This window comes from Phalangium opilio, unplaced genomic scaffold (genome assembly GCF_054372755.1).
Source record: "Phalangium opilio isolate 3A_F unplaced genomic scaffold, DU_Popi_V2 ptg000019l_1, whole genome shotgun sequence".
In the NCBI taxonomy this organism is placed as follows: domain Eukaryota; kingdom Metazoa; phylum Arthropoda; class Arachnida; order Opiliones; family Phalangiidae; genus Phalangium; species Phalangium opilio.
Genome location: NW_028324152.1, coordinates 672,427 through 686,197, shown reverse-complemented (window position 1 = coordinate 686,197; position 13,771 = coordinate 672,427). Strand labels below are relative to the sequence as shown.

The 13,771-nt window shown below is 34.2% G+C and overlaps 2 protein-coding genes and 1 long non-coding RNA gene across 3 annotated transcripts; 1 reads left to right on the top strand and 2 right to left on the bottom strand.

The window, feature by feature from the left end:
* Positions 1 to 503: 503 nt before the first annotated feature.
* Positions 504 to 958, bottom strand: LOC149697723 (uncharacterized). The gene is made up of 2 exons (XR_016382053.1): positions 843 to 958; positions 504 to 763 (listed from the first exon to the last, which is right to left on the bottom strand). It is a non-coding gene; the product is annotated as an uncharacterized LOC149697723 (long non-coding RNA).
* Positions 959 to 1,262: 304 nt separating this feature from the next.
* Positions 1,263 to 3,348, top strand: LOC149697722 (uncharacterized). Its single transcript, XM_089867234.1, has 4 exons — positions 1,263 to 1,402; positions 1,466 to 1,869; positions 1,937 to 2,020; positions 2,098 to 3,348. The coding sequence occupies exons 1-4, from the start codon at positions 1,339 to 1,341 to the stop codon at positions 3,346 to 3,348; spliced, it is 1,803 nt and encodes a 600-aa protein (XP_089723360.1). The 5' UTR covers positions 1,263 to 1,338.
* Positions 3,349 to 5,527: 2,179 nt separating this feature from the next.
* Positions 5,528 to 8,701, bottom strand: LOC149697721 (uncharacterized). Its single transcript, XM_089867233.1, has 2 exons — positions 7,866 to 8,701; positions 5,528 to 7,290 (listed from the first exon to the last, which is right to left on the bottom strand). The coding sequence occupies exons 1-2, from the start codon at positions 8,699 to 8,701 to the stop codon at positions 5,712 to 5,714; spliced, it is 2,415 nt and encodes an 804-aa protein (XP_089723359.1). The 3' UTR covers positions 5,528 to 5,711.
* Between the last annotated feature and the right edge of the window lie 5,070 nt (positions 8,702 to 13,771).

Sequence of the window (13,771 nt, the reverse complement as noted above, 5' to 3'; positions counted from 1 at the left end):
GTTTCTTCATCTTCTTTCCACGAAAAATCCAACACTTGCCCTATGAAAATATCTGGGCTTGCGTGAATTTTTTCCCCCAGTTTTTTGTCATTTTTAAATGCCAAATCTGCTGCAATGACATCCCAAATGGCTAGGTCATGCCATTTTACCAGAACCATAGAGTGCTTCTTTGCGCTCTTTACTAGCTTATTTCTGGCCATGATTATTCTAATTAAAACAATCAATATTAGGCCAAATATCCTACATAAAGATCGGCTGTAAGACAGTATCCCATTCCCAGTCTTTATCAAAATTGTTGAAAACACTACCTAACTGAATAAAATCATAACCTTAAATACCGTAGTTTATTTAATCTATTCTGGGTAGTTGGGATACTGTCATTGCCCATAACAGTGAATCACTTAATCTTATCTACACAGCTAAAAATATACCATAAGCGTATATGAATATACTAAACATGCTTGTATAAAGTAACTTTAGACTACTGATATAATAGTTACTAAACGAATGGCTAAAAGTGCGCCTCTTTTTAGGGTAGAAAGAAACTAAAAATAATAATTTTTTGGAAAAGGTGGCAATAAACAAGCTAATTAGCCATAATTTGGAAAGGTATCAATAATTAGGGGTAAAAACATATTCTATTTAGTAAAATTTTGGAAAAGGGGAAATTTATTCAGTTGATAAAACTTGATAATAACAAAAACAGGCGCACATTTAGCCCCTCATGTTAATAATACCAATAAAATATTGAATTTTGAGGGTCCTGAAACAAAAAACATTAGAATTTATAAGTTGCTCCTTATTTTATTAAAACCGAGGTTAACTGAACATTTTTTACTCACGGATTAATTTTGATTTCCTTGGATTGTTCTTATGTTTATTGTTTAACAATTAGCATACAAAGAGCCAGTACCAAGGCTTAATGTGTACGCGAACGCGGAAATTTTTTTTAGCTTCGGCGGGCGGCTACTACGTGACTCGACGCGAGAGAGCTAGCTAGCCGTTGCGTAATATCGAGAGACTCCTAGGCGAGGTCGCGGCGAGAGATGGAAAATTTTCCTTTGGTCGCAAATACTGCATGTCGCAAGTTTCGCCAGTTGGCATGCCGTATTAATTTCCGATACAGTACAACCTATAAGGTGCCAATGCTCTTTGATAGACGCATTCTCCTTCGTCCCCCAAATATAGAAAAAGGGTTAAAAAAAACTTCTCTCGAACAATGTTGCCAACTTTCAATGAAAAAAGTCTCTTTGGTGGTTTAAATAAAATCCGTTGCTAGTCCAGTCGGCAAGTCGAGGCGAGGTAGCACAATATTCGTCTTTGGTCTTTGGTTTTTGGATGTTATCACGTGTTAATCGCGTCTGCAAACGGCGGATTTTTTTCTCATTAACTTTAAACCTTGGTAAGGATACTTTTCAGTTCTTTTTCTTTATCGCATATACATTTATTTTGTTTGTTTCAGTAGCAAGTGCAAATCAAATTATTTACATTGTGATGGGTAAAACGTATAAAAAATATCTCTGGTGTCCGGAAGCTGCCAAAAGCATTCCCAGGAAAACTCTTTACCGTCTAAAATTGGCTAAGGAAAATGTTATAAACAAGGATCTTATTGGAAGAAGTGTTGGCCTTTACGATGATGCTCCTGGTTCTTCAGGATTAGTGCAGCGAAATATACCAAATGTTATACCCCGAGCTCTGATTGCAGATAATGCTAGTGACAGCAGTTCTGGCTGTTCATTGCATGCATCAGAAACAAACCTCAGCGTGTCGAACGAGGATAGCAATTCATGTAATATACAAAATGTCGAGGTACAAGACAATAACCAGACGATGGAGGAGAATGAAGATGAGGAGTTATTTTCTTATAGTGTACGTGTAAATGAATTGATTAATTATTAATATAGCTTTGTAATGATTAAATTTCTTATATTTACAGAGTGCTTCCTCGGAACCAGAGTCAGAACAGCCCAATTCTCGTATTGATGATCAGTTAATTAATCGAAAGGAAATGGATAGCTTGGTTAGTAATTGTAATCTAGTAATGCTGTGCATAATGTGACTGAGAACAAATATATTAAAATTGTTTTAACTTTTCAGGATGGAGACCTTTTCCCGGAATCAACATTGTCTCTCAAGCAAAGTCTTTTAATTAACATGGCTCATATCCTGCGTCATCAGGAAAGCAAAGAAGCAACTTCATCTTTACTGAAGCTTTTATCGTTTCACATGCCCGAAAAATCAAATATGCCTCATTCACTCTATTTATTTTACAAACATTTTAAAGAAGCTGAAAGCCATTTTACATATCACATGATTTGTGAAAAATGTAAGGGCTACATTGGAATTGAAGACAAAAGATGCCATGTTTGCAACAAGCTGGTGAATCTGAAGGAATGTATGGATAAAGGGAACTATTTTATAGTATTTTCTATTCGTGAACAAATTGAAGCTTTATTAGAAAAGTCCTATCGTGAAATGAATCGAGGGAAAGCGAAAAGAATGTTTCTAAGTGAAGGAGCAGAATATAGAAAATTACCAATGAAAAGGGGGAGGGATTTATCCATAACGATGAACACCGATGGAATACCTGTTTTTCATTCTTCCGGATATTCACTATGGCCTATACTCTATGTAGTGAATGAGATAAACTTTTCAGGACAAAATAACGTACAAGTGGCCGCTCTCTGGTTCGGAGTTGACAAACCCGAAATGAACTCGTTTCTCAAACCTTTCGTTGATGAATTGAATGATCTTTCAAATAATGGATTTTCTCATGTGCACGATGGAAAAACTACAAGTATTAAAGTATTTCCTGGACCTTTATCATGCGACTCTGTTGCTCGGTGCACATTGCAAAATTTTCACCAATTTAATGGATCCTATGGTTGTAATTGGTGTTTAAAAGAGGGCCGCAGAATAAACCGAGGTAATGGCGGATCTCGAATTTATGACTATGGTAAAGGGGATAAAAGAAACGTTACGCAAACTAAAAGAGACGCTAAATTAGCCATTACATCAAGAAAACCAGTTAATGGTGTTAAAGGATTTTCTGTCCTAATGGTTTTAAATTTCTTCAATATAATAAACGGTTTTGCTGTTGATTATATGCACGCTGTGTGTCTAGGCGTTGTGAGAGCGACATGTGGTTTGTGGATGGATTCAGAAAATCATGAAAAAGAATGTTATATATCGGGGAAAAAACGAAAAGAAATCGACGAGATTTTTTTATCTCTAAAACCTTCAGATGAGATAACAAGAACCCCACGATCACTAAAAGACCGCAAACAGTACAAGGCGAATGAATGGCGCTCTTTTTTGTTATACTACAGCCCAGTGCTCCTAGAGTAATTTTTACCAGCAAAATATTATAAACACTGGCTAAAACTAGTCACTGGGATCTCATTATTGCTCCTCGAAAATGTCACAATGGCTATGGTTGAAGAAGCTGAAAAACACTTGCGGAAATTTGTTCAACACTATGGTGATTTATATGGCGAAAATTATCTCACTTTCAATCTGCATTTATTGCTTCATTTACCTGAAACTATCAGGAATTGGGGACCACTGTGGGCGGTTTCATGTTTTCAGTTCGAAAACATGAATGGAAAACTCATGAAGCTTTTTCATGGTACACAAAGTGTGCCTATGCAGATTGCGGAAAAAATTGTCATCTTGGGTAAGATATCGGAGCTTGCTGAAGGAAGCTTTACAAGCACTCATAAAGGTTCTCCTGGAGCTTATTTTCGTGATCTTCTAAGAGGTTATCCATTACTTCAGAATTTGGGTCCTGCTAATGAAGGGGTATTTTGCTACGGATTGCCTTCCCACTGTAATTTAAATTGCCTTGAACTAAATCTTTTGAGTGCATATCAACCTAGTGGTAAAATTGAGGGACTAGTTTCTAAATTTAACAAAATGAACATTTATGGTGTAAAATTTTGCTGCAAAGAGTCTAAAAAAAGAAACAATTGTGGTGTAAAACTCCGAGACGGAACCTTGGGAATTATAGAGAGCTTTTATTGTGTTAAAGACGTTAATTGCCCGCATTTGTCTCTCATTTGTACTTGCAATTTTAACTATTTTGTAATTGTAAAAAAACTGAACTGTTATCATTTGCCTCAACTGCAGAGTCAGCTCTTTTATAAAACCAAAATATCGAATATTACTCTAGCATATCCAGTATCGGATATTGACGTAAAAATGTTAATATATAAAGCGAGAGCTTTTGGTGACTATATTTATGTAGTTGAGTTAAAACACAAGTTTGAATCTGACTAGGAATAATTTTATTAAATGTAAAATATTGATATCATGTTGTGATTAATTTTCATTTGGTGGGCGTTGGCAATAAATAAATAAATTAACTTCGAATTTCTATTTTATTTACATGCGCATTCTAATTTATCTGCGAAGTTTAACCAGTTACAATTTTTGTAGAATGTTTTCAAATATTTTATAAGGCTCCTATAGAGAAAACGTCTATAAAATTCTTGGGAAAAAAAGTCTATAGGATTTTTTATAGAATCCCCATAGCCTATAGAGCCCCATAACCCCTCTATAAAGCTCTATAGGCCCCCATAGCTTTTTTATAGAATATTTTTGTAAGGGGCCTCACGACGCGCAGCCTTTAATTGTGGTAAAACGATGAACCAAAACGCCTACCTAATCCTTAATAGAAGTACAGAAAATCAGAGCGCGCCATTGTTTACAGTGCTAAAATGATTATTCGTAAAGAAAATCTGAGTTAACAGCCCCTGGATGCCCTGCCCTAGTAATGATTACCATTAATACTTCCTTCAATAATTTTACTTCTGTTATAATTGTAATATCCCGGGCCCAAAACCTAGTATGTACTTTCTGGAGAAATACACGTAACTTCTGGTAATAAACTTGGCTTTAAGATCATTCTAAACATAATGTCAGTATATATTTGCTTATGCTTTCAAAATTCCTCTCGATTTCTTTGAATGTTGATATAGGGGAGCGGGATTGAAAGCGAGAAATCCTTATTGTTAACAGTGACAGAAATTTCAAATGGAGTAGGAAACCTCCCATTTAAATTAAGGCAATATCATAAACGTTTCTCTCGCTTTAAATATATCCACCAAACGTAAGACCCAATTCACAATGCGTAACCTTACCGGTACAATTAAATCTAATACTTATACTGTCAAAGGCGAAAGTCTGGCACGACGGGGACGCCAACAGGGCAGGTCAAACTAAGAGCCTCATCGTAGATGTACATCATACGATATGGCTGCAAGGATTGTGTGTAAAGGCAGTATTTTAAGGCCTGCGAAGCAAAACTAGTTTATGTATAATTTTATATATTACACTCACTTTTGTCTGTTGATGGTGTGACCCTTTGGAATTGTTAAACCAAACCTTACACCATTTTTTGCTTTTACGTGTGATATTTTTACGAATAACTTAACACATACGAGTTAATTTAGAAAATTAAAGAAATTTACGGAGATAAACCACGTGTAATTAGACTTAAATAATAATTTATTTAAAACATCCAAATTAAAAATGAGACGTTTCGAGCCGCGGCTCGTCGTTCAGTCTGGTGAACCATAGTGAGTTTCACATTAATAAGCTATACACTAAAAAACTAAAAAACAATATATCTAAAAAAGGGGGGGGGGAGTATAACATTTTATCCCTAGGAGATTATTTACATCTAGAGGGTGCCAGGTTGGCGCGAGATTTTATTTATTTTTATTTTTATATTTTAATAGGTTATTAATGTTCCAATTATTTTTTAAGGAGATTCCGGCTTCTAAATTAAAATTGTTATGTTTAAATTTTTTTATAAATATGCTTTCAGTAATTTTACGTTTAAAGTAATCCTTTTCTTTAGCCAAAATAGAGATACTATCCCAATTAATCTGGTGTGAAGTATTAAATTTTAGATGAACAAATATGGCATTTGTTTCTTTTTTGTTTTTGACATCTCTTTTATGTTCCTTGACTCTATCAAGTAGTTTTCTTTCTGTCTCCCCGATGTAAACCTTATTACAGGTTTTACATTCAATTTTATAAATTATGCCCGAAGTATTTAAAATATCAACTTTATCTCTATCAGATTCCGATTCCCATTTAACTAAGGCACTCCTTAAATCCTTAGCTTTTTTGTTAATAATTTTAATATTAAAAGGTCTTAACTTCCTCTGAAGGGTTTCATTAAATCCCTTGTAATAAGGTAAGAAAAGCCATTTTTCAGATTCCTTATTTTTTTTGGCTGTTGTAGTAATATTGGTAATAGAATTGTTTTGTTTAAGGAATTTATTTAAAATAGGTTTAGGGTATTGGCTATTTAACAATTGGTTCCGAATTTTAACAAGGTCTTTGGATGGCTGATTAGAGATTTTATTGATTCTATAACTAAGGCTTTTAACTAGGCCATTTTTGATATGATGTGCATGATATGAATTATAATTAAGAAATTTATTAGAGTGGGTTGGTTTCTGGTAGAGGGAGTGGTCTGGTCTCCTAGAATTATTGGACCTATCAACTAAGACATCAAGGAAAGGTAATTTATCCTGTTTTTCTATTTCAACAGTAAATTTGACTTTATGATGTCTAGAGTTTATACGTTCCAAGAAGTCCATGAGGTCAGTTTTATTACCCGTCCATTTTGAAAAAATGTCATCTACATAGCGCCACCAAATATCAGGGAAATCCGGTTCACAAGCAAGGAAATTCTTCTCGAAATAGATCATAAAGATATTAGCTAATACAGGGGAAATATTAGACCCCATCGGGAGGCCATCTGTTTGTTTGTATTTGATACCATTAAATTCAAAATCGTTGTTACGTAAACAAATTTCTGTGGCAGTTAAGACACTATTAAGGTTTAGAGGGGTTACAGTTTTTAAAATATCTAGGTTATCTTCTAATAAGTTTTTAACAATTATAAGAGTTTCATTAACTGGAGTATTAGGGAACAAACTGACGACATCAAAGCTAACCATAAGGCTATTGTCTTCAAACGTGATATCGTTTAGACGTTCAATAAAGTCATATGAATTTTTAAGACAGTTTTTCGAGTCCACAAGGGTATCAAAGATCTTAGCCAGATGGATAGACAGATTACATGTAGTTGCACCAGACATATCTACAATAGGTCTCATAGGATTATCAGTTTTGTGAATTTTAACATAACCTTTTAAGTGGGAAATTCTAGGATTCTTATTCCTTAATGCGAATTTGAATTTTTTATCAATTTCACCAGATTTTTCTAATTTTATAGTGAAATCAATGATTTCTTTACATTGTTTATTTAAGCTATTAAAATATAAAAATAAAAATAAATAAAATCTCGCGCCAACCTGGCACCCTCTAGATGTAAATAATCTCCTAGGGATAAAATGTTATACTCCCCCCCCCCTTTTTAGATATATTGTTTTTTAGTTTTTTAGTGTATAGCTTATTAATGTGAAACTCACTATGGTTCACCAGACTGAACGACGAGCCGCGGCTCGAAACGTCTCATTTTTAATTTGGATGTTTTAAATAAATTATTATTTAACTCTAATTACACGTGGTTTATCTCCGTAAATTTCTTTAATTTTCTAAATTACTTCACACCCGTGTATAATAATAGTTATGTTTGACCTTTTTAACATACGAGTTAGTTTGCCAAAATGCACTTTATTTATTTGAATATTAAGACATTTACAGTATATTAAGAATTTTTCAGTCAAACATTATTGGATAATTGGTTTGTTTGTACACATTTACTACTAAAATACACCCGCACATTTATTATAGAAACTGTCCAACCTTTCTAAATTTTCTTATCATTCGAGGGTGGTGTTTTTATATATCTTTTCAAAAAGAAACTCACAAATAAATATAACATAAAAAGACCAAATGTGATCCCCAAAATGGCCATTGGTATCGAAGTATTGCACTTGTTACCAATCAGATTAGCCCTAAGCGCGTAGAAACCGGCCACGAGATAGGCGACCATTTGAACAATCTGGGCGCTGGTCATAATCATAGAAACATTAATGGGAACATTTACTTTTGCCGCTTTCAATGCAAAATAGGTGTACATGAAAGAATGCACCGAATAGTTAATTGCAACAACCCAACGCCCTAAAGCGGGCAATACAGATGCAGAGTACCAGGAAATTACCATTGTTAGAACGTGATGGGTCACGTGCAAAATTGTCAATGGTTGTTTCTTCATGACCACAAAGACAGTGTCCAATAACTCGAACGCTTTCGAAATTGAAAATGCAAATACCCAAAAGAAAGAGACCGAATTTCCCCTGTTGTCACAAACTGACCTCTCAATGCCAAAGTTCGTTATGATGTAAGTCATCTCTGGTACCCCTCGTAACATGCCACAGGTACTAAAGACAGCCACGGACATGTTCCATATCAAAAGTGATTTGCGAACATTGAAGGGTTTTCGCGTTTTCATGTACTCTTGTAAAGAGAAGATTAGAAGAAGGTAAGCTCCGGCGATGTACAGACTCAGATACCAGTTGTTTTCGAACCAGAATCTCATGGATTCAACGTCGAATTCCGACTCAAAGTCTTGCACGAAAGAGTAATGCGGATATCCTTTGTAAATAGATATCGATGAAGTCGGATTTGAAGACATAATGAATCTGAACTTTCTAGAAGCGACCGAGGCCTTTGATAGCGATTTGTTAAATGATAAGGTAAAATCGAGAAATATCATTGTTCGAATTTTACTAAAACACCTGTTGATGACGTGCATGCTATTCAAATTTTTAATCAGTGTTTAGTTATTTATACCTTTAATTGTTTTCAAAGTCGTCGTTAGCTTAATTACATTTTAATAGTTACGAGGAAATTGTCTGTTAGATCTAGGTCTTTATATCATATATTTTTTATGTATTTGAACAACTACCAACTTGATTCAGTGACTATGGTTTTCCTTGTACGACGTTGTTTTAAAATAAATGAAAGTTAAGTTTGTGAATATCCATCCAAATACTGGGGGAATAAAAGTGCCTTGCCTATTAAGTACGAATAGATTATCATACCCTAACCTGACCTGTTTTTTGCTATTCTAATGCCATTGATGTTCAAATAACCTAACCAAACGTAACTATACCTGACATTCTAGGAGAGCGGTCGCTCTCTTAGATAAGACTTCATACTGCCTCTAATGTATAAGGATGGTTTTTTGATTGGCCGTAACTTTTTTCGTATTGTGTTTGCTGCTTTGAAATTTTGACAGTGAACTAAAATTCGGACCCTAATTTTGTGGTTAAAATTTCAAAGAGATCCATCTAATAGTTAATTCTTTAAAGGAGAAAGTTGCTAAGGGTGGTTTTCATTTCCATAAAATTAATCACAGATTTTGACGAAAAACTGGAAAATCTCCATAGAAATAACATGCGAAATTTTCCAAACTTACCCATTTTGTCCATACCCTTACAAAAATAACTATACATTTGATAGATTTGAAAACGGTCTTAAATGAAAGCCCCATTATCATAATTGGCGCCTATTTTTTTTCATTAAGAAAAATTTCGATTAAGTATTGTTTCTCATAATTTTAATTACATGCCCTGATTTACGTCGTTTTGGGTATTGGAGTTACGGCGCTTTTTCACTGTTAGAGACACGCAATTTACGCCTAATTTATTATGTGGGACTTACAGCGTTTTTGTCGTGAACTCGTGATTAACGCCGTTCCCGTTAGAGGGACTTAAGGAAGAAAAACATGGCGTTCGAGGCACACCCGGTTAAAACCAAAATGTTTTTAATTGGAATTAAAATGGAGGCTAATTAGGTCTGATTTTTATTATTTTCGTAACAAAAACGTGATTGAAATTTACTAAAATTATTTTAACCTTTAAAATCATTAGAATATTTTAATATATTTAGCAATTTTTCCTAAGCCTCGGTCAAAATAGCGTTATGTTGTCGTTGATGTTATAGGGTAATGGCAGCCCTCTGCCTTCGACTGTATTAAGCTCTATGGGGAAATAACATGGGGTGCCATTAGAATACTGTCGGTAGGTGCAAATAAATTATAATTATAAACAAATTAATTATTAATCTTACTGGGAGATCAATCAATTACTACATTGTTATCTGTGACAGCTGGGATACATTATTAAGATGTAGAGGTAAATTTTTCACCTTAATGATGAAACCTCCGAGTCGCTGACTAACCGTAGCCGATAACTTTTCAAGGAAAATTATGACAAACAGAACTGTATAGATTCTTCCATTTAATAACATTTTACATTTGCATTATTTAAATTTAAATTCTGCATTAAAGGTAAAACCCATTTCTGTTCATTGGATCTCAAAACATTGTTTTTAATTTCAACAAACCAACGTAGCTCTTGTAATTTGAGGCTGAGTTTTTTTAATTAATGTTTAATTAAATGATATTAATTTTGGATTACGTTAAATATGTAAAACACTGTTAAGTGGTTCTGCTACTAAGCCTTCTGAAAGAACCCAAAATGTTTGAAATTATTGGGAAAAATGTTTCTTTGACGCAAATGTATGTTACCTGACCTTACCAAAAATTGTTCCAAACTTACGGTGTCCGAAATTATCAGAGCCAATTATCAAAGACACATATTTAATTGGTCTCATTTCGAATTATTTCAATTCAAAGGGCTGTATTAACTTTTAAGGGGAAAACCATTGCGGTTTATTGGACTTCTAACATGCTTTCCAACTTTTTGATATACAAACATAGCATTGTTTGTTTGAGGTTCCGTTTTTTTTTTAAAGACGCTTAAAACACTATTTTGCTTAATTAAATGGTATTAATTTTGGTTTATGTCAAATATGTACCACAGCTAAGTCGCATAGAAGTAATAAACATTAAGTCAGCTGACTTCATCAGCCGTAGAGTTCTACTCACAAGGGTTTGTTGCAAGTTTGATGAACTCAGTGCCACCACCCGGGATCGAAGCAAATAAATTAATTTTATTTTAAATAGAATATTAACAGTACTAAAAAACACATTAAATCTTGGAAATTAGGTATGACGTTCATGATGGATTTCCTAGTCCCGTCACAGCACAAAACGTTATTAAGCATACTTAACGATATCACAAATATGACATTTCTACTCAAATTTAGGTGTTGAATGTGAAAGATAGTGTGGGTTTGCATTTTAATTAATAATTAGAAACATATTACATTTAAGAACATCATGATTATGATTAATTAATGTGGAATTAGTAAATAAAATTACTTAGTGATTGCTAGCCCCCCCCCCTTTGTATGAATTAAAAATTGGAATGCAGATAGACAAGATTTAAATGACAAATAAAAAGTGATTTATGGATTTTAATGATTTTCGCAAAATGTATTATTTATTATTTTCAGGGAATGAAATAAATGATTTTTACAAAATGCAAGTATGATTTTAAAAAATGAAATATTTATTATTTTTAGGGAATGAAATATTTATTATTTTTAGGGAATGAAATAAATGATTTTTACAAAATGAAAGTATGATTTTTAAAAAAGAAATATTTATTATTTTTAGGAAATGAAATTATGATTTTTAAAAATGAAAATAATGATTTTTACAAATAAAATATTTATGTTATTTACATAAAAAGAAAAAGAAAATTTACTTAAAAAAAAACGAAAAAAAAAATTGTGATGATGCTATATGAAACAAGATGACAAAATTATACTCTTATAAGAATGTTATTGGAACACAGGAAATTAATTTAACTATACAATAGGGGCAGAAAAGCAAGTAACAAATACATTATAAGGCTACTTTAAATTTGAATTTTCGCGCGTTTCAAGCAATAGGTCTCTTCATTAGCATGATAACAAAACCCACCAAATTAACTTGGAAACTTTGAGAATTAACTCATAGCCCTAGCCAAACTTTTGTCTATTCTGGAGCAATACATAGCTTACAAGCATGGAGGATTTCTACCATTAACACAAGGAGACCAAGACAGAGTGTAAAATCGTCTGTTATTTTACACTCTAAGTTGGCTGGTCTCCTTATGCAAATGGTATGAATCCTCCTTGCGTGTAAACTATGTATACTATGCTCATTTTGTATAGGGCGCCAATGTTACTTCCTTATGCTTAATTATTTATTATTATATTTGTTCCTAAATTTTACCATGTTATATGATATTCATGTCTAACACATTAAAAACTGTTAAGATTTTTCCTGTGCCCCGGTTTAATATAAGTCATCACATTTTTGTAATAACTTTAATTTTTATCTTACTTACAAAATAAAAATTAATCTGCCACTGGGGCATCCTTATCGTCGATGACGACATCTTGGGGGGGCTTTGGTTCCGCCCCCTCAACCACTTCCATGCCCTCAGGCATTTTCTCCTCCTTTTTTTCTTTTCCAATAATATAAATAGGCTATTAACTATCTTTAATGAATTTAGACTATCTGCTTGTTTTGCTAAGCCATTCATTTGGTTTAACAATTATTACACACGTGGAGGATTCATACCATTTACAACAGAAGGCCACGAGCTGGAGGAAAAAAGGCGAAAAGGGATTTTGTCTTCCAAGTAGCCAGGCCTCCTGGCGTAAATGGTGTGAATCCTCCATTTGTGAAAACTAAATATAGTTTAGAGACTAAATTTTGGATAGAAATGGCCGGGTGTTTACAAGTAACTACTAACTAACTCTAACTTATTATAATACTTAAACAAAACATATAGATCAAATAATTAACTCCATGCCTCGGACGACAGCTTATACATAGTATACAGGCGTGGAGGATTCCTACCACTAACACAAGGAGACCAAGCGACTTAGAGTGTAAAATCGTCTGCTATTTTACACTCTAAGTTGCCAGGTCTCCTTGTGTAAATGGTATGAATCCTCCACGTCTGTAAACTATGTATACCGTATGTACTCTGTTACAGCATCGGTTATCAGCACGCTCAAAACTAGGTCTCTATGTAACGTAGCTTTGTACATGCTGTCAAGAGACGAAAAACTTCAGTATCGTCAGGATTTAAAATATGCTGGAATTTCTTAGCTGAGTGCACGGACCTCTAGGCCTTAGTTTGAAATACGTGTGAAATTGCCTTGGGCCTAGAGGTCCGTACACTGGAGTTAAAAAATTCGTGAATTTTTCAAATCCTGAAGATCCCTATTTTCCCCGTCTCTTGTCAGCACGCACAAAGCTAGGTTACATAGAGACCTAGCTATACGAGTCCTGACAACCGGTGTTGTAACAGAGTACATACAGAATAAGCTGTCGTTCGAGATATGGAGTTGCCTATCCTATAGCGTGAAAACAAATTTTCTCACGCGCATTCTTCATCCATGGTCATTGGTCACACTAACACCATGGATAAAGAATGCGCGTGAGGAAATTTGTTTTCACTCTACAGGATAGGCAACTCCCTATCTCGAACGACAGCTTATTCTGTATATACTCTGTTACAACATCGGTTGTCAGCAGGCGCAAAGCTGGGTCTCTATGTAATCTAACCTTGCGCGTGCTGACAAGAGACAAAAAACTTCAGGATATTTTAAACGATTTTAAATCCTGAAGATCCTGAAGATCCTGAAGTTTTTTGTCTCTTGTCAGCACGCGCAGGGCTAGATTACATAGAGACCTAGCTTTGCGCGTGCTGACAACCGATGTTGTAACAGAGTATATACAGAATAAGCTGTCGCTCGAGATAGGGAGTTGCCGATCCTATAGCGTGAAAACAAATTTCCGCACGCGCATTCTTTATCCATGCTAACACCTTCTAAAAAAAGGATTCCCTACCTTTTTGGGCAGGGCAATCTTTTA

What these genes read in the sequence shown, in the direction of transcription:
- LOC149697722 (XM_089867234.1), top strand. Translation starts at nt 1,339, where the DNA reads ATGTTATCACGTGTTAATCGCGTCTGCAAACGGCGGATTTTTTTCTCA. An exon ending in CTCATTAACTTTAAACCTTG is followed by an intron (nt 1,403 to 1,465) that starts GTAAGGATACTT and finishes TTGTTTCAGTAG; the next exon opens with CAAGTGCAAATCAAATTATT. An exon ending in GAAAGGAAATGGATAGCTTG is followed by an intron (nt 2,021 to 2,097) that starts GTTAGTAATTGT and finishes TTAACTTTTCAG; the next exon opens with GATGGAGACCTTTTCCCGGA.
- LOC149697721 (XM_089867233.1), bottom strand. Translation starts at nt 8,701, where the DNA reads ATGATATTTCTCGATTTTACCTTATCATTTAACAAATCGCTATCAAAG. An exon ending in ATCACATTTGGTCTTTTTAT is followed by an intron (nt 7,291 to 7,865) that starts GTTATATTTATT and finishes ATATTTTAATAG; the next exon opens with CTTAAATAAACAATGTAAAG.